This window comes from Falco cherrug, chromosome 3, assembly GCF_023634085.1.
Source record: "Falco cherrug isolate bFalChe1 chromosome 3, bFalChe1.pri, whole genome shotgun sequence".
In the NCBI taxonomy this organism is placed as follows: Eukaryota; Metazoa; Chordata; class Aves; order Falconiformes; family Falconidae; genus Falco; species Falco cherrug.
In genome coordinates this window covers 49,698,312-49,724,620 of record NC_073699.1, presented here as the reverse complement: position 1 = coordinate 49,724,620, position 26,309 = coordinate 49,698,312, and the positions used below count along the sequence as shown (strand labels likewise).

The 26,309-nt window shown below is 36.1% G+C and overlaps 1 protein-coding gene across 3 annotated transcripts in view; it reads right to left on the bottom strand.

Annotated features, from left to right (window-relative positions):
* Positions 1 to 26,309, bottom strand: part of ST18 (ST18 C2H2C-type zinc finger transcription factor) — a 101,230-nt gene that overhangs the window by 55,725 nt on the left and 19,196 nt on the right. For all 3 annotated transcript variants that reach the window (XR_003561701.2, XM_027811160.2, XM_027811162.2), the window contains exons 2-4: positions 19,789 to 19,895; positions 13,134 to 13,188; positions 11,195 to 11,225 (exon numbers count right to left, since the gene is read on the bottom strand). Coding sequence is in view for 2 of the 3 variants with exons in the window: in XM_027811160.2 (XP_027666961.2) it covers positions 11,195 to 11,225; positions 13,134 to 13,188 (86 nt within the window). In the remaining variant the exon portion in view is untranslated. The remainder of the gene's footprint in view (positions 1 to 11,194; positions 11,226 to 13,133; positions 13,189 to 19,788; positions 19,896 to 26,309) is intronic.

Sequence of the window (26,309 nt, the reverse complement as noted above, 5' to 3'; positions counted from 1 at the left end):
CAAATGTCTGTCATGATTGGGCTTTCTTCTAAGAATTTTAAGACCATACTGAATCAGAGGTACCTAAAAGGAACAGAAATTCTGAATGATTCCCCATCTTAGTCCTCTTCTATGTCAGCTTGTTCTCTAAGAAACAGATGAGCTGGATTCTGTTTAACCATCTAGCACAATGGCTTCTAAAGGTTTAGGCTATAGCTGAAAGTATCTGATACCCCAAAATCACACAAAAATCCTGAGCTCCTCATAAGCTGATGATGAACAGGAGAAATTACTAGCACTGGATTAAAAAAGGGGATGATCTGCTCCTAGTATGGATCACATGTCAGAAATGACATTGATGTTATTATTTACATCAGCCATGAATGCTGGAGGTTCATGAAAGGAGCTGGAATGCCAGAGTCCAAAGAAAGTAAGTTGGTAAGTCTGATCACTGCAGTTGAAAACCCAAATGAGTGCTATTAATTACAGCCACTTCAGACGGACAAAAGTGGTTGGAGAGGAAGGGGGAGAGTAACTATGAACTCAATTGTTTGTCTTCAGGTTAAGACAGATTTATGTTCCATTTCCTTACCTAACCCTCTTTGTTTGCAAAGACCGTATGTAAATTTTATAGTAGAAGTAGGAGTGATAGAGTTCTCAACTCAGGTTTCTCTGAAAGTGAGGACAGAAAGCTGGTAGTAACACGCTGTCTTTTCATAGCCAGAACTTGAAGTCTCCACAGAAAGACTGAAAATCCACATTCAGTCAGGTCTGTGAAGAACTGCTCAGCATCCAAGGATTAAGGTGGTGTTTCCAATGCAGTGAATTTACTTACTGAATATGAAAGAATTCACATATTCTAACTACATACAAAGACAAATCCTAGATTCAGAAAACTAAATAGAAGCTGTTTTTAAGAGACGGATATTGTTCACAGAGACAGAAGAATGTTTTCTAAAAGGAAGAAGGTAAATTGCATCACTTCAGATCATGGATACTGGAATATAGTCTACAAGCATTATGCCTTTGGAAAAATGACAACTAAGCAGTAATTCTGTTTACTGTATTCTGTTCTAAAGTCTGTATATGTACTAGATGTAAAACTAAGTCAAAAGACATAAAATGACATGTATATTAAATAATCTATTCTTTTTTTTTAAGGAAGATACTTGATGAGATGCTTTTCATCAGTGAGAATGGCAGTTCAAGACAAGGTTCTAATGACTTCCCCCCTATTCTGTACCCTTCAACTTAACAATACCTTCTATCTTGTCTGCTGTATGGACTACATACATTCTTATGATTTCTACAGCACTGCATTCTGATGCTCCATCCTGCAAGGTACTTCCCATTTCCAGACTTTCTACTCAGTGGGATATGAAAGTATGCCTACAGATGTTTTTTAAGTCCATGAATTTCTCCCTGAAGAGTGGAACATGCTGGAGCATGAGTAAAATGAAATGACAATTATACCTGCCTAAAAAAAGTAAAAGTGAGAAAGATCTGTGAATTGTCAAGTTTGGGAAAATTGCACATGTTCAGAAACAACTGCTTGCTTTACAAGTTATAGGTGGCAACACACTGACTAGCCGAAGAACTCCAAGGAGTAAGACACTGCGACTGAGAAAATTGTAACCAAGAGCTGAGCTACAGTTCATTGGCAGTTGAAGATTAAGTTACACCAGGAAAAAAAAAGTTTTATTTCTAATTCTTTTAAATAATTCTTAACATTATTAAAATATATTTAAAATTATGTCAATTAAAACTTATGGCTTTATGTGAAAATATTTTAAAAGACACTTATTAACAGAACCCTGATGTGAGTTTTTGCAGCTGAAATTTTGGAGGCTAGTCTTGGGAGTCCTCACCACTGACAAGAAGGTAAACATGTATTTGCCGTGATTGCTAATCTGGAGTCAGAGTTATTGACAGTAATGTTTTATTGTATTTTATAAAGTAAACTGGGCCACAGTTACTTTTAGAAAATCTATAACATTTGGACTCCATGACTGAATGTGTTGTATTTCACTGATTCAGCCTGGGTGATGAAAAATAATCTGGAAAAGAGTACCACCTGGGAATTCCTGAAAAAGTATTTGGGAGAGAATTCATAAGGTAAAAGTAATTTCCTTCAATCAACATTTGTAAACATTAAAATTATAAGAACTTCAAACTATGAAATGTATTGAAAAAAATTGCTCATCATTTAAACCTGGTGAATTGGCTGTAATAGAAGCTCAGAACTAGCATGACTAACTCCAACGATAATTAAAGAAAATCTGACTGTTTCTCATTTTTATAGTCACACACAAGACAAAAAATACATTTCACCCCTTCCTAACAAACTTGTACACTTGGCTTACAAGTTGTGTCTGTGAAAGTGACAGAGGCTTTTCCTGTGCACCATAACAACCATGCCAGGGTTAAAGGGACTTCTACAGATAGGAAACTTCACCGCCACACACAGGCAAAGCTCTTTTTCCAAAATGCCATAGTTGTGAGAAGTTCAGTCCAAGGCTGAACCAAGATGAAAGGAATGCACATGAGGTATAGATGGAAAGGAAGATAAAAGGGAAATTCATATTTATGAACACTAATATAGAGCAAAATGAACTCGGTAACTTGGGGGTATTACAGTGTCTGTCTGTGTACACAAATGAAAGGTTTAGCTAGGAGAAAAGGAACCGTACGGGACAGACAATAATGCGGAGATAATACAGTATCATAACTGAAAGGTGGCTGGGGCATGATATTAAAAGATATATTTTATTTTAAAAGGACAGAAGAAAAGCAAAGGAGCTGCCATCGCCTTGCTGGTGGAAGAGGATTTATTAGCCCCCATAAGAAGAGGCTGGGGAGAAATGGGTAATGGTGTTGAGTCATTATGTACTGAGCCTGGAGATGTTTCAGACAGTAAACTAAATGTTATAGGCCACCTGACCAAAAAGAACAACTGGACTGTGAAATGATTGAGCAAATAAAAAGAAGCACGTAAAAAGAGTGGAGCAATGGTAAGTCAGCAATAACATAGGAAAAAGCATGCAGTTATGGTGAAATTTACCCATGCCTCAAGCTCACTATGTTGCCTGAGGCTAAAGGACAATGATTTTAAGCCGCAATAGGCTCATGATATAGCATTTTTTAAAATCTCTTTTTCTTTTTTTTGATTTTTGTCTTTTTTTTTTTTTTTTTTTTTTAGCTCTAGTTTGCTATTTTAGCAGGGTTCTCCCCACAGGTACGACAAAGCAGAGAAGGAAAGCAGAGATTTAAAAACTCTTCTCTGGTTTTCTTGTTTTTAGTTTACAAGCTTGTAGGATCATCAGGATATTTAGATCATATAAAAAACAAGGCACAGAAACCCTCTAATTGAAATACTATGTTAATGAAATGGATGACTTCATGATGTCATTCTGTAGCTCATAGATCAAGAACTGTATATGGCTAGAATTGTATATTTGAACCCTTTTCTAACAGGTAAGATTTTATTGTGTGGACTTCAAGGAGTTCTTAAACTCAGTGATATGAATGAACAGCCAAGATCTGGGCCAAACCCAGCCTCCCTAGCCTCTTTTTCATTTACACAATCTGTCCAGGTTCAGTAGGTCAGTAAATTCCAGTGGGACAGAAGCCAAGAATTTGGCTTAGAATGGATTAAGTTTCTAGGCAAATCCACATATCATCCACACAACCTTTGCATTGAGAAAGCCTTGCATGTGTGTGGTCAGCCTGCTAACGCCAGTAGATGTTTAAATAAGAAGCATACTGGTAAACTACAGTCTGGTTTGAGATGTAAAGAAGATAAGGTTTTGTTTGGGGTTTTTTTTGTTGTTGGGTTTTGGGGTTTTTTTTTTTGACAACGTAGCAGGAGGTCCCATGGCTGCATTCTTTTCCTTTCCTTGCTATCTTCAGGCTGTCCACAGTCTGTTTCAGCTTGCTTTTGCTTGGCTGAATCCACCCTTGACATCAGTCAGACAGAGCAATTCAGCCAGCCATAATATTTAACTCATGATTGATATACATGAGGCAGAAGTCACCGGTTGGCATAATGCTTGTGGTCATCTACAGAGAAAAGATCTGCCATAACAGGAAACAACCATTTGGGGCTATAATGTTCGAACACATTCTGTCACACAGCAGAAGGCATTAAGGCACATGCAACTCAAAATTCCTGTGTAGGTCTGGGAGGATAACATTTACTGTGTGCTGATGAACACAGAAGTTGTGAGGGGGAAGACAACAAGTCTTGTAATATATTAAATAATGTACAAGTTTTAGTTCAAGGCAAGGAGCATTCTAACATGCAACAAGCTCTCAGGTAGAAAAAACCTGCAAATAACTATCTGCCAGTCTAGCAGCCACATTTAAAGTGATGTGTATTTGACATATATTATAAAAATAAATATTACAGAAAAGAATACTTTGAAACTAATTAATCATTGCTTTTTAAAATATATTAAATGGAGTCTCTAATTGGAAAAATTGTAAAATCACAATAAAATAAAATAACAAAGAGAAAAGAGACACTGAGACTGCAGATATTGGCTAGAAATGAACATAGTAGATGTTGAGAGGCCTGTAATATGCTAGAAATTTATCTAATGCATTTGTTATTGAAGAAAGCTATAAAAGTCACCTATAAAGCAAATGCACATAAAGTATCAACTAAGCAAGCTACAATGGAAATCTGAACATTAAATACTACTGCTAAATGTTCTAAATAAATCCAGGAGGAAAAGGCAAAGGTCACAGTGCATAGATTAAAAGGTCTTAATGTCTACAGGAATTAGGCAAATGATTCATTGTAATTAACAACTCCAACCACAAGTGTCTCAAAAGGATCATGAGATACAGTTCCTATTTCAACCATCTTAGTGGTTATTCAGAACAATTCACTAAATAGTTAAGCCAAATAAGTGTCAACCTCAGGGTTATCTGCAAAACGTTAGTCATTACTTGTGGTCATCCAGAACTAGATGGTATTATTTCTCTTCACAGAAGCAATGACAATGTTTTAAGAGTGGAGGTTCTTATTTCCTTTTATAATCTCCTTCAAAGAATAAGATTTTAATGGAAAAAAAAATGTTTTATTTTTTGTTCTCCATATGCAAGTTCCAAACTCTTCATGCAGGCCTTAACCCACTCAGATGAATGTTCAAAAATGGAAAACTTGAGGTGGAAAAGGTTTGAACTTCTTCCTGTGTTTGTTTCTTGTTTACTGTTTTAACAGTACTGAAAGAACAACCGATTTCTGAGGTATGAAAGCATATGGGAGTACAAAAAAGGTAAAAAGCCTAAGGTCCATCAATTCATCAGAGCTCTAGGAAAGGGAAAGATGAGTTGAGGTGAGGCAAGGCGAGGCGAGGCGAGGCGAGGCGAGGGAGAGGAGAGGAGAGGAGAGGAGAGGAGAGGAGAGGAGAGGAGAGGAGAGGAGAGGAGAGGAGAGGAGAGGAGAGGAGAGGAGAGGAGAGGAGAGGAGAGGAGAGGCAGAGCAAAAGGAGAGAAAGAATGGCAGCACTGCAGGTTTCACAGTTTGATGGCTAACTAGAGGGAGACTGGAAGATGAAGGAGGAAATAAGGGAGGAACTTAGACATGACAGACCTATAAATTTGATTGCCATTACAATTTACATTTATGCTTGGTTTATTAGCTATTATGAGAATGGTTGACATACAGGATGTAATAATAAGGATAGGTGAATTCCAGCACTATTATTTTATTAATTCTGTGACCAGCATACACCTTTGCCTCACAGTAAACTGCACCACGTACTGGTTGTTCAGTGTTTGTTTATGCTTGACTATTCAATGTTTTCTATCAAACTTCCATTAGAAAATAATTTTTCCTTAGCATAAAACAGTTTTCCACAGATTCTTTGAGGAGAGTACTGACTAGCATGACAGCCTAAATTCCTTAAGAACCTAATAGTGTTGTCAGAAAAGAAAAATAAATTAACAAGATTTATTGGGAATTTAAAAAATATGATTGGTGACAACATGACAGACTTGATTATACCAGAAATCATGGAGTATGAGGCAGAGGTTAATATTTCCAAAGCCCCATAATCATTTCAATTTCTACAATGGCTAGGGAAGGGAGAAAGTTCTTTTTTGAAGCTAAAGAGCAAACAGTAGATCCTCTTAAGTGATCATTCTGCTACCAGACCTTAGGAATAGGTACTCTCAAAATTAATGTCCATTGTTTAATTGAAGATCAGTTATCAATAGAAACAGCATGATACAGATCTTTGTCCCAGGTGAAATGCCTAATCTAGACATATCTCGGAGAAAGACTTAAAGGTGGCACAACTCTGTCCTAGCCAGTTACCATCATAGGGAACTCTGGGGAGGAGAGCTGGGGACGTATGCTGTCAACACCTAATCTTCAATTGTAAAAAAAGACTTTTTGTCAAGGCCAGACACATCTGCAAAAATTCAGGATAAATTTCTTTGCAGTAGATATAACTATTGACCATCTTCATTTAGCACTTACTACTAAGTCTATTGGGACTCAGGGACACACTTTGTTGTCAGCAAACCACATGGAGCACTGCAAGGGTTCCACACTCTGCCAGTGGCAGACAGATGAGTCACCAGGCAATGAAGGAGTCCCCCTCAGTTCTATCCCAAATGTGCTTATTCAGGATTATGACAAATGTGCTTTTTCCCAGTGTCGTGGTTAAACCCTGGCTGGTAATTAAGTACCCAGCAGTTTCCAGAAGATCGGAGTCTATGACCATCTCCTGGTCATAGAAAACAGAAGCCAAGCCCAAAGGACAAACCTGAGAGTTTTTTTGATGCAGGCTAGGAACAAACAGCTTTCGCAGTCTCTGTCTCACTTTTAAGCAGTGCTGTGGGAAAGAGTGCTGTGAAGGTGATAGCTACACAAATCAATCATAATCTCAATTCTTACTGAGGAACACCTTTGAGCCTTTTTGTGTGACTTTATTTCATATGCCCACTTTTTCCATCATCTAAGTACTGCTTTTACCTCTTTCCTTGGTCATCTGCCAGGCTACTGCTTTCTTTTCATACAAGTATTTCTTTAAAAGCCTGGTGGTTTTATGAAGCTCAGAAAGAAAGTTACCAATGAACTATTCCTTTCTAAATGCAGCTAGGCATGCACAGCCCTCTTCTTAAATGCCATGAACTTTTTCTGAGTGTCCATATCATCTTCTATCTACCAAACTCTCTACCTTCATTCCATTACTGTCTGAAACTAGTATTCAGATATAATTGGATACGTACCATATACTAGAACTTAGAAGAAATGAGCAAAACATTCAGCACTGTAGAATAAGTATTTACTACTTCAATTAGCAAAATGCCTTTTAGTATGCTGTCAATACTGTTACTTATATTGACATACCTCTTAAACATTTTGGTTAAAGATAAGAGATATATTTCAGTAACATAAACCTTCTGAAATACTTTGATACCATTGATTGTAGGGTTGCTTTGCTGGTTTCTCACCCTCCTAATCAAGAGAAAGCAGCAGGGTGAAGTGCCCCGTTGCTCCTTCTGTCAGAAAGACATCCAGACAGCTATGTTTTATTACTTTTCTCTCTCTCTGCTAAAATATTCAAGATTTCATTAATTCAATATTTCAACTCAATAATTCAAACTGAACAGTTGAACTTATCGGCATATCTAAAATGTCACAACATCCGGAATGAGTTTCAGATAAAAAGTAACTCTCTTTACTTTTGGAGAAATTTTCCTTTTGAGGAAGTCATCCAATGCTACAGAGAGTAAGGGGAAGTGTAACTGTTCCCACCAAAGAACAGGACTGTTCTCCATGACTTGAAAGACCAGTTCCTTGTGGAATCTTCATTAATCATTAGTGACAGAGCCGAAAAGACTTGGTTTCACCTGTATCTAACCCAGAAAAGGTACTCTTTCTATTCAGATATGTGCTTAGCCAAACTGATCTATGCTTTTGTAATCCCATGCTTGGATCGATCCAATTTGCTCTTCCTTGGTCTGACCCAGCTGCCACTCTATAACCTACAGATGGTTTACCGTACTGTATCCCATCTGTTAAATAGAACACAGTAATGAGAATACATCACACCAATATTCCTCACTTCCCTTTGGTTTTCATTCTAATCCTGAACACAGCTGAAGGTCCTGGTCCTTTCAGTGGGCCATGACTAAATCATCCAAGAGAAGACCTCTTCTTTCTGCTTCTTGCAGAAGATGGATACAACAGAGTTGTTATGCCCAAAAGGTGTCAGATTCAAACTTGAATGTATGGGACAGAGATCTCCTGGCTTCAGCACTCGGTTCTACCACATATTCTGTTTTGCTATGTTTAGGTTTTGATAAACTATTCATCTCTTCCTGTGGATAGTTTAGCTACCAATGAAATTACCACAGCATTACATTCTTAAATGTAAAATTAAACCATGTTGTTCAGAAGTAAATGATTAAGACTGGAAGGAGAAACAGTTCTGTTCTGAAGGGCTTACTAAGTTTAATATATTATCCTTCAATATTACAGCATATACCATAGATACAGAAAAAAAAGTCTTATTGATCTGAATAACAGAGAAGTATTAATAATATTCATGTATAAAGAAAACTATTGACATAATATTGAAATCTGGGGTGCCTTAAGGCACATAAATACATGAAAACAGTGACAGTTTGACATTTAAATAGGAGTTGTGTATAGGTGGTCAGTAGTGGGAAGAAAAGTACTGCCCTCTGAAAACTCAGGGAAGTTTTAGTTATCTTACTAATCAGAAAAAAATTCAAACCCAGATTGGCCCTTAAAGTAATGCTTTTCTGAAAATTTTTGAATGCAAAAAGGTGGTCCTATTTCTTAGGAAAAAATGGATGATAACAAAACCATTAGCCAAATTTCTGGGTGAAATCTTTGCTTTCCTGAAATCAATAGATTTTTGGCATTGAATTCCATTAAGCAATAATGCAACCCCTGAAATTTAGAAGAGTGAAATTTTCATGCATTATAGAATCTAATTGGTGATTGCAACTCTTTGTTTTTCTTTTCATCTATTTCATTCTCTACTTTTGTGAAACACAACTTGCAGAATACGAAAAGGCTAACAAATGCTCTAGAACCAATCAATGTTATGAAACTAATAATAATACAATATAAGCATGTAAGCTTATGTAGTGCCTTTCATGTAGGAGTATCCCAAGGCACTTTGTAACAGAAACTCAATAAGGAGTGCAAAAGTGCTTTGTCAGATAGGATAAGCCAGGGGAAAAGGGGAAATTAATTAAGCATGGATTTAAATTTCTCAGCCAACACAGCATTTAGAACCTTGGTCAGAAAAGACAGTGGTTCCAATATCTGTATCCAGGGAACACAACAGACTGTTTCAGTCTTTAATTCTTGAGGAATGTTCAATAGTTTTTCCACAATGGTATGGGTATGAGTAATAAGAACGCAGTTCACAGGCTACATTTCCAAAAGGCAGCCCCTGCCTCTCTTCCTCTATTTTTTTATAAACAAATCGATTCATAAAAGTCCATCACCTGACTTGCATGCCAGTAAAGCCACTTTACTGCAAAGATACCCAATATGGAATTTGGTACGGTAGACATTACAAATATCAAGTTAAGGACTGGGCAAAGGCTTTATTGGCTGTTTAGCTCACTGTTTTCAACCAATGTATATTTCCTTATGGAGGTAGTCCACACCTCTGACAGAGACAGTAATCCGTTACACAACAGTTCCTCAGATAGTGTGTATTTCACATAGAAAAGCAAAATTCCTTGGGAAAAGCTATAGTAATTGATAATGCATAAATGACAGCTTCCCTGATGTTACAGAAACTTACATATCCTCTATTTTTCAAACATTTTCTCTTAGGAACACATGGACCATCCTCATTTTTGGATGACTGCCTCTTCGGATTAATGCATCCTTCTGGTGCATAAATTAGGGATGCACAGAGGAAAAAGGAGAAGCACCAAATCTCAGGAATCTGAAGCCATACAGAAAAGTGAGATTCACAGTAGAGCTGAATGAGTGAATCATCATGAATAATTTATCTGAAAAGTTAGCCTCCACTGCTGTTCATGGAATATCTATAAGAAGCTTGTGATTTCCTCAGGTTTATTATAAAGCAAAACCTTAAAATATTGTATGTCTTCGCTGAAAATAACTTCCTGTAAATATTTCATGTCCTATCTTAAAAGAGAGTGGCATTTTGATTGATAAAATAAATCACATGATGTTTCTGTTCCCTAGATGGATGAACACACAAGCACATACTTCAGATGCCTGCTGAAGTTAAGAAAGCAGCTCAAGTAGCATGTGATGAAGAGCACAGAAAAAATAAGTTAATGTAAGAAAAACTCTTTAGAGCTTTTGCAAACGTGTTTTCAGTATTTATATTGCAGCTGTAACCCATTGTAATTTTGATTAATAACTCTGGGAATCTGCAGCTACCTGTAAATATTTCTCTTGGGGGACATGAAGAGTGAACTTGTCCCAGAGAAAACTTGAATCTATGGTACATGTCCTTTTTTGAACATTTGGTACTGAACAATATTCTGGTCTTCCCAGAGTTTGTTCTAAGCTCTTGGACTAGTTATTAGAAGCTGGTACACAAATTAGTAAGATTAAAGTAGTAATGTTAACATTTTGTTAGATTATTAGTGATCTGAAATGTTCTTGTACAGTCTATGGTTTTGAATGGACTGCCATGCTTAATGCAAATTTGAAAAGTACTCTCTGCTTCTTCAATAAAATATGAAATTTTTAGCAAGTACTTGAGGTAGAATGAGCCATTAGTGCATTTAGAATTTACAGTAGTTTACAGAGACTATCAGTTTCATAAAAGCCATCTAACAAAAACTTACAAATGTTAATAACTCTTAGAATGTTCAGATGTTGAAATACTATACTTACTACAGAAAAAAGAAGACTGAAGGCTGATCAGAAACTATACTCTTTTGTTGCGTGCCCTGACACAGGCTGAAGATAAAGACAGCGTACCAGAATCCTGCCTACTTTGCATTACTTTTGATTATGCTTGCATAATTATTGCTAACATTTTGCTTTTATTTTTGGTATATTTAAAAAGTGAATCTGCATCAAGTACCCTTTGTCAGATCTATGCTAAATGTCTACATAATGCATCATTTGCTGGATTCTCTATTTTGTAGCAGTACCATTGGTATGAATTTATCAATATAATGAGAATATAAAACTGGAAAAATAAACAACATGAGTTCTTACCTGAGCTCTTGAGCTATAGAGTCCACTTGAACTGTTAACAAAAGCAGGAAAGATTTGATTAATTTACACTTCCAGACTTGTTCTTTCGGCAATCTTGCACCTGCCTATCTGTGATGACAGAGGAGTGGCTATCAAAACACAGGCAATTATTTTCATGCTAAACTAGTGGCAAATGTTAACTGAACATACAATTCCCACAGTTATTATGCATAAAGCCTGAAGTATGGTTTCATAAGGAAAAATAATAAGTAAAAACAAGAGTAAAAGAGAAGGCATTTGTTTTTATTGAAAATAGAATGACAGATCTCTGCTTTTTCTGAATTTTAATTCAGTTTGGGAATGCTGAAGGCTGGTGTTTACAAATACCTAATCACACAAGGGTATACAGCATACTGACAAATCCAACAGGTGGTTATAAGGATTACTCATATTGCACTGGCAACTTTTTTTGTTTCCACTTCTACGAAAAAGTTCCTGATAGATTTATTCCTGTAGATGTGTGTGCATGTGTATATAAAAATATGAAGTACATCCATTAGTTTTAAAAGTGTGTTACTAGTTTTTTGAGTGAAAAGGGTATGAATCCCTCATTAAATACAATTAAAGTCTGCAAAGCCAGCCAGACTGCTTTAATTCACAGTCCTGACCAACAGAGAAGACATGCTTTAATGCTGAGAATGACTTTAATAATTTGTTATTTAATTAAACATTTTAAAATCTAAATGAATTTAATGATGAGAGTAACTTCCCTATTCAATAACTTTGTTTAAGCCCTCTGTTCTGGTACTTTTGAAATATATATGAATTTTACATTAATTTCAGAGAACATTACTGAAGGATGCATCAAAATTTTGATATGAAAATTCTTACATTTTTTAGAACAGCTTGTCTGTATTTATCCCCTTGTCTGCAGGTAGTTTGTGGTACTTCCACCCCCTTCCTCTGGCTTTTCCTAACTGAAGTCTAGTACTTTTCACCACTTTTGTAATTTTAAACTAGATAACTAATCCAAACTACACTTTAATTCTGACCACAGCTTGAAGCTGAAGGCATGATATTAACAATCCAAAACTACTGAGTTGTGACAGTGAATAAAATTAGTCTTTTTTACACAATCCTGAGAGTGCATGATTCACATTAAAATCAGAGGAAGAGAAGGGTGCTTTCACCTCTGAAAATAGTCAAGCAAAATTGTTCACCAAGGCAGGCAAAACTTTGACATTTATTTCTAAGTATCTTCATCTTTCACTCATTATCAAAAGTCACAAAAAGTGTTATGAATTAAAATAAAAAGTTATTTTCCTGGAAGGGCTGTATTGCTAGTCAATCGTGTTTCCAGATGTTGAGATCATTAAGGGCCTGTTTATCTCTCAGTACTGCATTTCCATCTGTTCCTTACAAAAAGAGAGGAATAGCTGGTAAATACAACTATATCATAACTTTGCAAAATGAAACACAAGCACCAGTACTTAGCACAGGATTCTCCTCTGCCACATACACCTGCAGCTTTTGATCAAAGTAAATTTACTTCTGGACCATTTACACAACTGATTTACAGATAATTAATGGCAATAGACAAAAACATTCAGTTGGCTGAGACAAAGTTTTGTGCATTATTTTGAAAGCATCCATTCATTATTATCTATCTATACTCTCTATGGAAAATCTTTGTTTGCATAATAAAAAGCATAACCTTGATTTTCTTTGAGAAATAGCTCAAAGAAAATAGCATACAGTAGATTTTTTTCTGTTTTTCTTTAAACCATAGCTAATAATATCTTGCCTTTTAATGCCAACAGTCTGTGTCCTGCCTTGATTAAAAAAGCAGCCCTAAGGAAGCTGCACACTCTCTTACTGCACATTAAAGGACTGTGCACAGGAACTATCATATTTCATGGTGTGCTAGGCACAGGGTCGTGGAACGTGCTTGCTAACTCACCCTTGGTTCCTTTTGAGCGTGTGCGCAGCTTTTTATTTTCCCCATCTGCGTCCATCTGTAATATTAACACAAAGTCTTTAATTCATTCCTTTTGCCATTGAGGAAAAAAAAAGTCTCCAATGCTTTTTTTTTCACATTTCCAAAGCCTAGACAGTAATAGAAAGAAGAATAATCATGCCTTATTAATCTTGTCAAAGAGATAAAAAGCCATCTGTGAATATCTAGTAAATACCTAGGAGATACCTTTAATGATACAGATTTGTTTAATAAAGTGATGGTTATGACTGACTCTGTAAGGTTTAATGACAAGGTCTACAGGTGTTAGCTGAAAGTGTAAGGTTAGAACCAGCAATGCTGTATGAGTGTTGCTTTCAGCATCCACCTCCTGGAAGAAAAAAGTCCCAGAAAGCTACGTTGCCTACAGGCAACCTGCATTATTGTTGTAAGTGAAGCATATCTTAATAGCTGCATTGGAACCTGCATTTCTGAAGACTTCATCCTTAAAACCTGAAACCCTCTTGCTTGAATAGATGTATAGCTTTGAAACATTTCACCACTTAATTACTTCTTGCAGAAGTTTTGGCCAAAGAGACAGATTTGTATGAGTGTTTGGGAGAATGTAGTGTCCAGGATTGCATTTCACATTAAAAAAAGCCCAACCAAATAGCCAAAAAATCCGAGCCCCAAAAACCTCAGCTGTTGCAATAAGATTTCTAACTGAAATATGAGAAACCTTTCAAGATCAGCTGTTTTCATGACACTTTTGGCTACATCTAAACCAGCGCTGGAAATATGCACCTTCTGGTCTTGGATCTGGCCCAGACCCATAATTGTAGGGGCAGGTTTTCAATCCATGGATTTTATTACAAACCCCTGAAATTCAAAGGAATTAAGATTTCATGTTCTGGTGTGGAGAGCTGCAGTGACACACAGCAGATTGTGCAACAGCGTAATTTTGACCGTGTCCAGAAAGGCAAACTCCTTTTCTTTCTAAAAGTAACTCAATTTTTACATAAGGAAGATTTCCTTATGGGGAATTTTTGTCTAGGCAAGATATCAGGAACTCTGGAATTCTTCTTCAGTCTTTAGTAGTATCTTACTATCTATCTTTGCTTTGAATCTCCATTTCCCTGTTTGTAAAATGGTGATGGTCAAACATACTGTAGATGAAGCAACTCTGATGTGCTTCTGCAGATCAATATGCAGGAACAAATGTAGACACCAGCACCTGATTTATATAACTGTGTTGGGCAATAGGTAGATGCATTCTGTGGATACCAGAAGTTGCCTATGCCTGGCATCTTTCCCTGCAAAAGGTCGCAAGATAGAAAACAATGTCAACCAAAGATCCTGTCTATCATTTCACTCTTCCTTTCTGAGCATCAGCAGAACTGATTTGCCCTACCGAGGGAAGATGCAAGAAGCTCTGTTTGTGCCTTTTTCCATTTATAGAGTTTGAAGATCTGAGGATGCTTTATTTTTAGCTGTATATGACTCAGATAACTCAGATGTTTTGAAGGTCTTATCTGAAAGAACATTGCAGAATATGACAAAATTGACCTGAGAAACAAAAAGAGTAAAGTCAGCCTTTCTAGGGCAGAAAAAACATTTTTCTAATTTCCTGTGGGTTGGTTTTTTTTTTTTTTTCTGTTTGTTATTATATATGGTTACACTTTGTATACAACTACTGGAATCAAAATACCTATTTGCAGGAAAGAACTCAAGCATTTGAAAAGGGTATTTGTGTACTTGAAGAAGTCTAATTCTAGAACCCAGGTTAGTGATATCTGAAATGAAAATATAAATTGATCGAAATGCACCTCAAAGCCAGACAGTGTATCTTTTCTCCGTTTAAATTTACATCTGATGTTGATTATTAACAGGAAAGGAACATAAGTGGCTTGTGTTTACGTAGTGGGGCTGATGGCAGCCTTTACTTGTTACTATCCTTAAAACCTGGAGAATGAGCTTTTGCAATGTGACTGCAATGGTAATGGGAAACATGGCTCTGTTCTCTGATGCTGAGTTGTGATTGAAGGCGCTGACCTGCCATAGACTTATAATAGGGGAGCAGGTGTGGCAATGATGGACTTTAATTTCCTTTAATAAACCTTTTATGTGCCACACTTTTACTGCCATTCTATGCTCTCCAAGGTCCTGCACATAATAGGTTCATTACTTTTGATTACTATAGTCTATTGAGACAAACAACTCCAGAACACACTATATATTATGTTCAGTTAAACCAATATAGACTATTTATCCACTGTGCATTATTTCACCTGCAACTCCACAGACAAAATTAACAACATCTCCTGTAAGCTAAAACTATTAAAACCACTGGTACTCCTTTGTCATCATTTCATAATAAATACCACACCAATCACAGTGCTGCTTTTTTAATTATGAAACAAAAAGTGTCCACTGCTTCTACTGAACAGCAGTTACTTTGGTGTAAATAGCACATTGCATTGTGATGAGTATTTCAAAACTGCACAATGAGTGAAAACCAACAATAAAATCAATTCAGGTGATTTTTCTATTGATTTTCTTTCCTTGTAATAATTTGAAACTATGAGAAATGTTTCATCAACTAAACCCTAAAATTTATAGGACTATTTAGCCTGGTGCTTACAACATATTAAAATACTGATCAAGTCTGTGTTGCATAGAAAACACCTTAACTTACAAAATGTCCCATGCAGTAACTTGAAGATTATACAAAAGTAACTGAAAAAAACTGTGAAATCTTTTAAGTGTGTCAGCAAAAAGACATGTTTTGCTCAAAATTTAAATGTAATATCTTCGGGGTTTGATAGTCCTTTCAGAGGCAGACTGATGCTGAAAAAAAAGTGAACAAAGTTTCTGCCTTCTGATTTTAATCTAGTGATTGTTTTACATGAAATTACAGTCACAGATGATCAACAAGGAGTATTCAAACTTTTAAATCACCAGTGGAACAACAAAAACATTAAACTGTAAGTGAGAAATTCCATCCAAAGTTTTTATAGAGAATTGTTTTCAGGGTTTCAATTTGAGAGACATATCTTTTTACTGCTGTATACTGTAAAGACTGGATGGATTCTGGAAGGTGCTTCATGATCTCAAAGCTGGGGATGGTCAGCCCTCTCTCCCAGTACATACGTCATCTTGAGACAAGAAGCCACAAGGGATAAAGAGAATGGTTATATCTGCACAAAATCCTCACACTACTGATGTTTTTAGTCATCAGGACCATTAGGATAATATCTAAATGCTTGCCAGGAAAATATTACTGGGAGTTATAGTCCCATATTTTTTAAGGGCAAGCTTCACAAAACCCCCCAAGTAAATAGTGCAATTAATTCAGCTTTATTATTGTGTCTTATACCTAGATTATGTGATTTGATGGGTTTAGAACCCATCTAAACATTTCCCTTTCTAAATTAGTTGAAAATAGCTAATGGACTCAAAAGGAATTAATGGAAGATACACAGTTGGAAACACAGTGACAGAGAGGTAGCATCTATGCAATCCCAAATCATTGGGCAAGCAGGCTAAGAAATAAAAGTTTGCTTTAGAATTGCTTCAGATATGCCCTGTTTCTGTGATTTGGAAATCTGAGAATGTCAATGTTGAATAATTTTTTGAAAGCATGTTCCAACAAATCTCCCTAAGTTTATGAATTCTTTCTCTCTGACTTTGTGAATTTCAGTTTGATCTTCCCTGCACCTTTCCTTCAGTCTTGGTTGAGACTTAAGGGTAAGTCAATAACTAGATCCCAGAAAACTGACTGGAGTCACCAGCTCTACCACAAATCCTGCTTGGCAGAAACAGGAGTAACTTTCTCTGTGACTGCTTCAGAGTATTCATGTAGCTCCAGATGAATTTATTGGTGGAATAGCAGCAATCATACTTTCTGAGCAAACTATTTCATAGTTCCTAGCTGCAGAAATCAAATGTTATTTCTTCTGTTTGTACCATCCCACTGCAGTCAGCAGACTCAAGAGCAGCACCTGGAAATACTTCCCTGAGTGAGAGAATCAGGATTTGGCTCTGAGTTTGGGTTTTTGTGTGCCTGGAGTCTATCTGTGCACATGTGCATGTACTGATATTATAATGGGATCCAAGAATATGACGAACAGCTGAAAATAGGGCATGTGCACTAAGTGATAATAATAACAATAATAATAATAGCAACCATTTCAGTTTACTTGCACATTTTAAATTCTGGATTTCAGAAACAAAATTGATACTGCTATCTTGGTAAGATAGTTTTACAGCATATTACTGTCAAATAAACTATGACTTGGGGAAGCTAGTGCTGCTGACATAGGTAGAAGTGAAATACACCTCCTAGAAAGAGCTATTGTAAGAGCTATGCACTTTCTAATTTCTATTGTAATCTTTGTACAAGCAAGACTTTCCTTGAGTGGGTTTCACACTGCTGGAGCAGCACTCGGTTTCCTTTTGTGTAACTAGTTAGAGGAAAAGAAATCATTGGTTTATCCAGAGGTAAGGACTATAAAAGTTGATATTTGTGATTTTCCAACTAAAAGTTACACCTGATTTTCAAAATGAAATTTGGCAAACAATTTCTTCAGGACAAACCTTAAGTGATCCTGAGAGTTCTGAAAAAAAAGAATCACTTTTTTCTACTATTTTTAATTTGAAAACTACTTAGATTTGTATAGAGGCAATAGCCACATCTGTCACTAGCCTAATGAACTTAGCCAGAAAAAAACTACAACAACACAAATCCACCCTCAAGTCTTAAACACAAGTCACAAACTTGAAAGTTGAAGTCAGAAACCACTAAGCACTGCAAACCTGTCTGTGCTGTGCTGTGCCCCAAGGTGATACGACACTACGTGTGCCTCTCCCTACAACAAAAAATACCCTCAGAGCAAGCTTTTCAGTGCTTTGGTACTCATATTTTAATGTTTCTTTTCAATAACTTGTATAAGAATCTAACAAATAAGAAGAGAATAATCATGAAGAAAAAGACACTTTAAAGCAAGATTTCCTGTAGCCTGGCCAGAAGCATGGAGCACTGTTTGGCTCTCTCTGTGTATATGTGTGCTGACTGCATCTTTCTGTCAATCCACGACAGCTTTTTTTAATACGAAGCATTAATGGCAGACTGACGGTGAGAAGTATGGTGCAAGAAGGAAATCCAAAGTACACATACAGCAACTTCTAGATAAAGCTTATATATTCTGATTACTGACAGTAAAAAAGTTCAAACTCTAAAGTCAAAATTTTTAGGAACATTGCTTGTACTGTGGTTAAAGTTTCTTGCTCTTTTTTTTTTTTTAATAACATGTTAATTGTCAGAAAGGAGAATAAATATTTACAAAATAGATGTTTTTAAAGATTTTTAATAAAAATATGCGTTCTTTTGTGATTTTTATTATTGTTAACCAAGGAGTCATCTTTATTTTTGAAACTTTTGCTTTAGTTTACACAATGTTATTCCTGATTTCTCTAGGAGAAACTTGAATAACATGGAGATCATTGGTTCAGATGTATTAATTTCTCATGAACTAAAATAAGTAAGTACATTTATTGAATACAAACTTTAAAGCATGTTTATAACACGTATAAATCATCAACAATTTTGCATTTTATAGTGTGGTCAAATGGCATACATATTTTTGAGAAATGTATTTTTTTTACATTGAGGTCACTACTTGAAAATATGCAGCGACAAAATAAACCTTAAATCAGAGGCAGGCTTGAATAGCTTTGTAATGAGGATGATTTATTTTGATTCTCACTTCTGATTTCTGAGTTGTCACTGCTGTTGTACACTTCATCCATGCAACTTTGCACAACTGGCAGTGCTGAATATAAACCAAAGCCATATGTTTATTTCCTTTTGCCAAACGACTACAGCAAATAGTTCTATTATTCCCTTAGGTAACCAACATGTGCCAAGTATTTCTATTAGTCTTCTTTACCAAGGCTTTAGAGGGCAGAGTCACAGCTTTATGAAATTAAGGGGCAACTGCTAGCTTTTTAAATTTAGAGAAAAATTATATAGTCTACCACACTGAAATGCAGCTCAACACAAGCTGATGTGTAATTCTACTTTCTTGAGGCTTTTTTTCCTGGATTTCTATTTTTGATGTTCAGTGTCTTATCACTATTTTCTGGGCTATGATGTACTAAATATAATTTTTTAGAAAAAAGAAAGTGTCAATATTCAAAAAGAAAAAAATTATTTGACACCTTGATATCTTTTACAAATACACAAAAATTTTAATCCCACTGATACATAGTTTAAAAAATCTCAATAGGTATTAAAAAAAAATCACAAGTAAGATATCCTTCACAGGTTAAATTTAAGCAGCTCATTATGAAATACATTCTCACTCCTGGAGTCATATAGATTTAAAAATAATTGTGTTCCTGTCTGTATGTAATGCTAACAGAGTGGAGCTCTAAAATTTAAAAACGAAAATTTCTAGGTATTTACAAAGATTTATATATTTTTCAATTGTTCGGTATTGTTATACCTGATTGTTGAAGACTGCTGTTCTTAAAACAGCAGATGCTATGAGAGGAAAAGTCTTTGCGCACGAGACACTACACATGAAACCACATAGTATTCTAGTACTAATAGATAGATATATTTTGACTCAAATTCATTTTTGTAAAGAAATTATCCCACCTTTGTGTGTTTCCAGGTGAAAATATGTGCAGATTCCAAAGGACCAAATTCGTCACTCAGCCCAGGATGCCTTGCCTGATTTAACAGATAATCCTGAAATTCATTCTCTGGAAAAAAATAAACAAAAACAAAAAAACAAAACAACAAAAGAAAAAAAAGCAACAGCTATACTAAATAAAGCATAGATGAAACAGGACATTCTTTAAATCAAATGGGCAAATAATCCAGGTGTGTTGTTTTCTTGTGCGGTTTTTCAAAGATGTGGTATAAAGGTATCAATGATGCTTCTTAAAGGCAGAAAGAATAGCAGTTTTTCTTTTGTTGTTGTACTTCCTTTATATTGTTAACACCCTTTCTGATGACTTATAAAATAGACCTACTCTAAGAAAAGTTTTTCTTCTTGCACAGACAAAAATCCATAGTTTCTCTATGTAGAAATCCTTAGCCAAATGTTTTTTAGTGCATCAGAACCCCTTTGACTGAATAGGATGGTTCAGTACAAGATGTGAAATAAATGAGAAGCATTCTAAAATATTTTAATAATAGCAGAAAATCGCATCGTTTTATTTTTTTCTGATTTTGAATATCAGAGTTTAAAGTTTGGCAAACTGATAATGTTCTCACCATAAGCAAACTGAAGGACATCCTTGACATTTCTCCATGCTCAATTTTTCTTCCTTTCTGTGAGGAAACTCCTGCTGAATCAATAGTAACAGCAATGGAAGAGCTGCAGAAGTTTAGATCTGAGTGTACAATACTAAGGGACATGTATTCAGAAATAATGAATACCCAAACCCTTCGGACATTTAAAGCTGTAGGCACTTGCAACTGGGGAAATCTGGCCATAAGCAGTTATTATGGGCAGGCTTTATTTCAGCATCACTCCTGCCACTAGTGACCTAAATATAAAAATTTTACAATCACTTGCAATTTCAGAGGTCCTTTTCAAATAGTATCCAGTGTATTTAGTAAAATAGATCAATTCATTCCATATATTCTGATTATAAAAAAGTTTTCAGACAAACTTTTGGAACTTGAAGGTGAAGCTTTAAGTGTTCATTTAATGATATCTGATGAAGTTTTGTCAGGAAAATGTGTAATGTTACATTTCAGCAACTGGAAAGGCTCATTCTAAACAGATTCTCCGGAAAGCTTGAGTTTATTGAGTGACTAATTTCTGCTTCCGTCCCAATAGAGAGAATATTAGTTGCATCCCATCAATAACTTTTAATTAAAATAAATACACTTTTATCAAACAGCAAAACAGACAACAGATGCAAGATGATGAAGAAGGGAGAAAACCCAGAACAAAACAGTCCGATATTGAAAAGATTTTTAAAGTTGTTTTCTAGCCAATATGTTGCTGGAAAAAGATTTTGTTTATCCTCAAAGGCCTCTTTCCCCATTATTCTATTTCAATATCCATGAAAAAAACCCAAAAGGAGTCTTAAAGCTTTCTACCTGTCTCTTCCTCTTTGTTCAAAAATACTAATCTAAAACAAAAGATCTCTAAGAATAGCTACAATAGTGAACAAAGCTCTTTTTAAAGCCTAAAACTTAGCAGCTTTTTGTCTAAAATCCTATCATGTTATGTATTTATTAGCAATATATTTTTCATTTATTTTCTCAAAGCTTGCCAATAAAGAACTGAATCACATAAGGGAGTAGCTGTAAACCCTTTCAGTTCCCTAATGTCAAACTCATTAGCATCCGAATAACCACACAGCAGCACATCATCTGCACAATTGCAATTTTTTACTACTTTTAATAGCGTTTCTCAAAGGGCTCATTTTCAACTTTCTTCAGTGGTTAGTTGGTTCTCTGGGGAAAAGGAGCTTCCTGACGCTCACAGCTTCCACTCAACAACCAGGCCGTTTGCTGTCAGAAGCATCAGCCCTCTGCCCTAACCCCATCTGCTGTCTCTCTCATCCTAAGGGACCGAGAGTTAAGACAGCACAGCTGAGATCCACTTGGAAAAGTGCACAAAGGACAGGAAAATATACAAAACTTTTCACATTTAACTTTACATAATAAGCTAATACATTGAAAATCCTTCTTTTAAGAGAAGGAGTCTGGGCTGGGTAGGGGCTGAGGGGCAGGTTTTAAAATTGTGCTGGAAAACTACATGCAACAGTGTATTTGCTATTTTACTCCCATCTGCCTTGCACGTGACATCATCAGATAGCTTTGTAAAGCAGACAGTGCTATAGCAGGACAAAAGCAAGACTTCATATAAAGCACAAAATATGAACCCCTCTTCTGTGAGTAACGGCAACAGAAGTTACTAGTTAGTAGGTTTAAATGTGCTGTTTTCTATTTTTTCACTTAACAGGTTGCTGGCTGCCGTACAACTGATTCGTGGGTGAGTACCCACATTTGAAGATACGTGTTTCATAAAAAGTCTAATACAATGTCATGCATCTGTCATGCTATAAACAGGGTGTGTAGTGTGTGTAGGATTATGCTGTGTCATGGGATGTGGCATACCCCTAATGGAATATAAATTATGTGTCACCCCCTGTCCACACTCCAAGCAACAACATACATTTCAAATATAAGTGCTGGGATCTGATACTTCAAGAAGCAAACAAGAGTTAGTGCTGATTTCACAGTAACATCAAGATCTTACACAATAAGTTACTGAGAAACACTTTATTTTAGTATATTTTATGAATTATAAATTCATATAATTTTATGAATTATAAATTCAATGCCAGATTTTGAGGCATTGTTAGAAGTGCAGATAGAAGTCTGCAGTGCCAACTGCAAAAATTAAAATCTCAGCCTCAAGAGCCCATAAGAACATCTATGTTATTGATGGCTTTGATGATAAGGTTTTTGTTGATTGTAATCAGGTAGAACTAATTCACTTATTTGTCAACAAAGGTTCTTTGATGGTATCACTCTTGTTAAGTCCACATCTGTCTTCATTTGGCCCCATGTATTCAAAACTTGCATTAACTTATTTGTCTGTTTATTGAAGAGTTCAAAAGGATTTACAGACAGCAAAATATGCATGCACTTCAACTCCCCACATGTCTGAACAGATTTTTTTTTAATCCTGAAGGTGAAATTTGCCTGCCTGCAAAGAAAAACTTCCCCAGCACCTTAATTCAACCAGAATAATAAACTTTACAAACCCACAAAGATGGAATAAATGAGTTGCCTGATTTGTCAGTGTAATGGTTCAGTGAAGTCACCTGGAACCTTTGCAATCCATCCTTTGGTTTATAGCCATTTCCAGTGCAACATGATTTTCTACTGACTCTGAAGTGCCATCCTACTGAGATCCATGAGTCATACCAGGATCCTGATGTGAATCACTATTTGGGCCCTGATCCTCAACATCAGATGTGTGTGACAATCCCCTTCAAGCAACTGTTCTTGTTGACCCATTGTCTATGGGTAGAAGTCCACTCATTCAGGTCAAATTACTAGAGAGTTCCTGAGGATTTAATAAGCAGAAAAGACATATTGTACAGTCAGGAATTATCTCACCAGACATCTGAGGTTGTTTTCTCAGTCAGAATTGCAGTACACAAATCTGTACTACATCTGTAAAAGATTCTAACCCCTTTTTTGAGCATAATGGATAGAATTTCCAACAGATGAATTCTATTTTCTCTCATTTAGCACATCACTAGTTGATATACTGCAAATATGAAAATGAAAAATCACAGCAGTTTGTGATTTGTTAACTCAAAATGGAAGTAATAGCTAAGGAAACAAAATCCAATGTGGTCACCATTATGATCCCTGAATATTTTTCATGTTTCTACAGTGAAAGTGATTTCTCTTTTTCAAGATAAAATAATGCAACATATTTTGTATTTGAGGAAAAAATAATATGTGAAAGCAAAAGATGCCATTATAAACAAATGAAGATATATTGAGCTCTTGACTGCAGTCAGATCTTTAACCTGCACAGGCTGAAGTATGTAACTTTACGCACTGTTCTGCACAAACTTAGGTGTCACCTCAGTGAGATCCTTAACCACATGTGTAATTTCAGTACATGACTGAACAAATTAATTTCATTTGTTCTTATGCTTCACTTTAACACCCTCAGTGCAGTACACATGGGTAGTCTTGGAAATCTGAAGGAGTCTACTTGGAAACACCATTTTTATATAATTTGAGCTTCAGAAAGGAATTTCCCTTGGGCAGAGTACTCCTCTTCACACTTATTACTATTAAGTGCAGAGTACACACGAAAGAGAATTATTGCTGTTCCAACTACTGTATTTTGTTTCCCAGCTATTAAACTAAACTTTACCTCACCTAGTTCTACCCTGAAATGAACAGGAGGTCACGTTACTAGTGCAAGACAGTCTGGTAGCACAGGTAGTAGTCCTTCCAGTACCTGTAAAAACACATCCCTTGCACTCGTCCTCTGTTTTAAACAGGGCAGTAATACCAATGCCATGTGCAAGATCATATTTCTCCCAGCAGAAGGGTTTAACTTTCACCTGATTTAAGCAACAAACTATCCCTCAAAGATGCCTGAGGCTTTGCTGTAATTAACATAACTGCATTTAGATGCTATTCATGACCAATAATTCCAACACCTTGTGGAAAAAAAAAAAAAAAAAAAAAAAAAAAAAGGTTGCATGCTGTAAACATTATAAACATATTCAAATAAGCTTAACACAATCTGCCATGCTTATTTCTGCCTAGATCATGGACCAGCGAAATGGTTAATGCAAATGGATTTATAATTTGCTTTGGGGGGCTAGTTTCTTCTCCTTATTTATTAGCCCAGCTGATGGGGCAGATTTGATGAGGCACTTCTGGAATAATTGAGTCATCACACAAAGAAGGCTGCTAGCATTCAGAGTGGTTTTATCAGCAGCAAGCAGGCCTGATTACTGACAATTACACTCTGATCCGGTGATGGAGGAGAAAGAGCCAACGAGTGGGAAATGTCCGTGTTTCTATCCAGGAATAATTTCTACATTCATTTTACATGCTAAGTGTTTCCTATCTCTGCATAATAAACTGTAAACAGGAATAGATGGCACAATGTCCCTTAATATTTCCTGGTAATGAAGACACAAATGTACAGTGAGTGCTGATAAATATAGATGAAACATAAGCTATTCTCTGAGTCTGTATTGTTACCTTTAAAATAAATGCATTTTGGTGGTAAAAGCATAATCATAGCTAATGCAAAAAAATGACAGAAGATTGAAGCTGTCCTTGTAACTACACAGAAACTTTGTAAAAGTCCTGTTAATCACTGCTGCTCTAGAGGCTCATAAGCTGAAGGTGATACACTGGAAAGAACATTTTGTTTCTCAATAGTCAACTATGTAGGAACTCCTTTGCTTTGACACAGTAAAGGAGAGCAACGGCAGTGACCTCCATTAACACTTCAGGAATAGAGCACATCTCAATGCTAAACTGAAAAACAACAAAGCTGGTCTTAGAAGACATCTTCACTATGACAAATTCTCATTTCCCTCTCATCAGCCTTAAGATAGTGTTTATAATGAGTAATAGAGCTAGACCGTAGATTTCATGAGTTGTGTTTAGCAATGTATTATTGCCTTTAGGGCATTATTTTTTTGGCAACCAAGGTGCTGTAAAATGTCAGTTATTAGCAAAATGCTGAAAGCAGAACTTTGGAAAAATCTGTTTCTTCAGGAAAGAAAAAAGACAGGAAAAAACATGGAAACAAACATACTGAGGAGTTGAAATGTAATTTTGTTTGTTGATAGGCAATTACAGATTTCAGCTGGAAAATGTTAATGCCTTAGTCTAGGGAGAGTTTTTCTTTTTTAGAGTTGGTCAGGCATGAAACACTGAATAATAAACTTCTGCATGCTTGTTTATTCCTTTTCCTTTTTTAAACTAATTCATAGCTTCAAAAGGCCTAAAAGTTATTCTCTGTTCTTCTGCTGTAACTATGGTAACTATGTTTCATTAAAGTAGCCACTTAACTTCAAGGCTTGTGTTACAATGATATGCATTATTTTGAGTAAAACCACACCATAACAACCTTATGATTTCAGAGCAATTTTAAAAGAAAAGTTCAAAGAGCATGCATCATTGACTCTGGAACACAGGGTTTGTTTTCTTTTAAAACATGTTTACTCTTTTTTTCAGCCTGGATGACTTTTCCTGCATGGAGCCATCTCTGTTGTCAGGTTCTGGGGGGTGGCGAAGGGATTGCTACTGGCTTCAGCAAAAGATGACCATGTTACGCTCATCGAAGAGGTGCTTAGTAGTTGCAGGACTGAGGCCAGTGGGAGACGTCTGAGCACAGAATAAGTAAGAGCAGCAAAACCGTGTCATTTTAAGTACTCTGTTACAACTTTTTTCAGCATCAGGAAGGTTCTGGTCTGGCTCTGTTATTGCTACACACCTGCTGTTTATCCACCAGTGTTACAGTCCTTGTACCATACATGGTTTCCAGCAAGCTAGTCAGGAGCCAAGGGGTTTGAAGGGCAGTTTTATGGGGGTGCTGTTATGGTTGCATGGGACGCCTACAGAAGTGCTGGAGCTGATTAGGTTCAGTA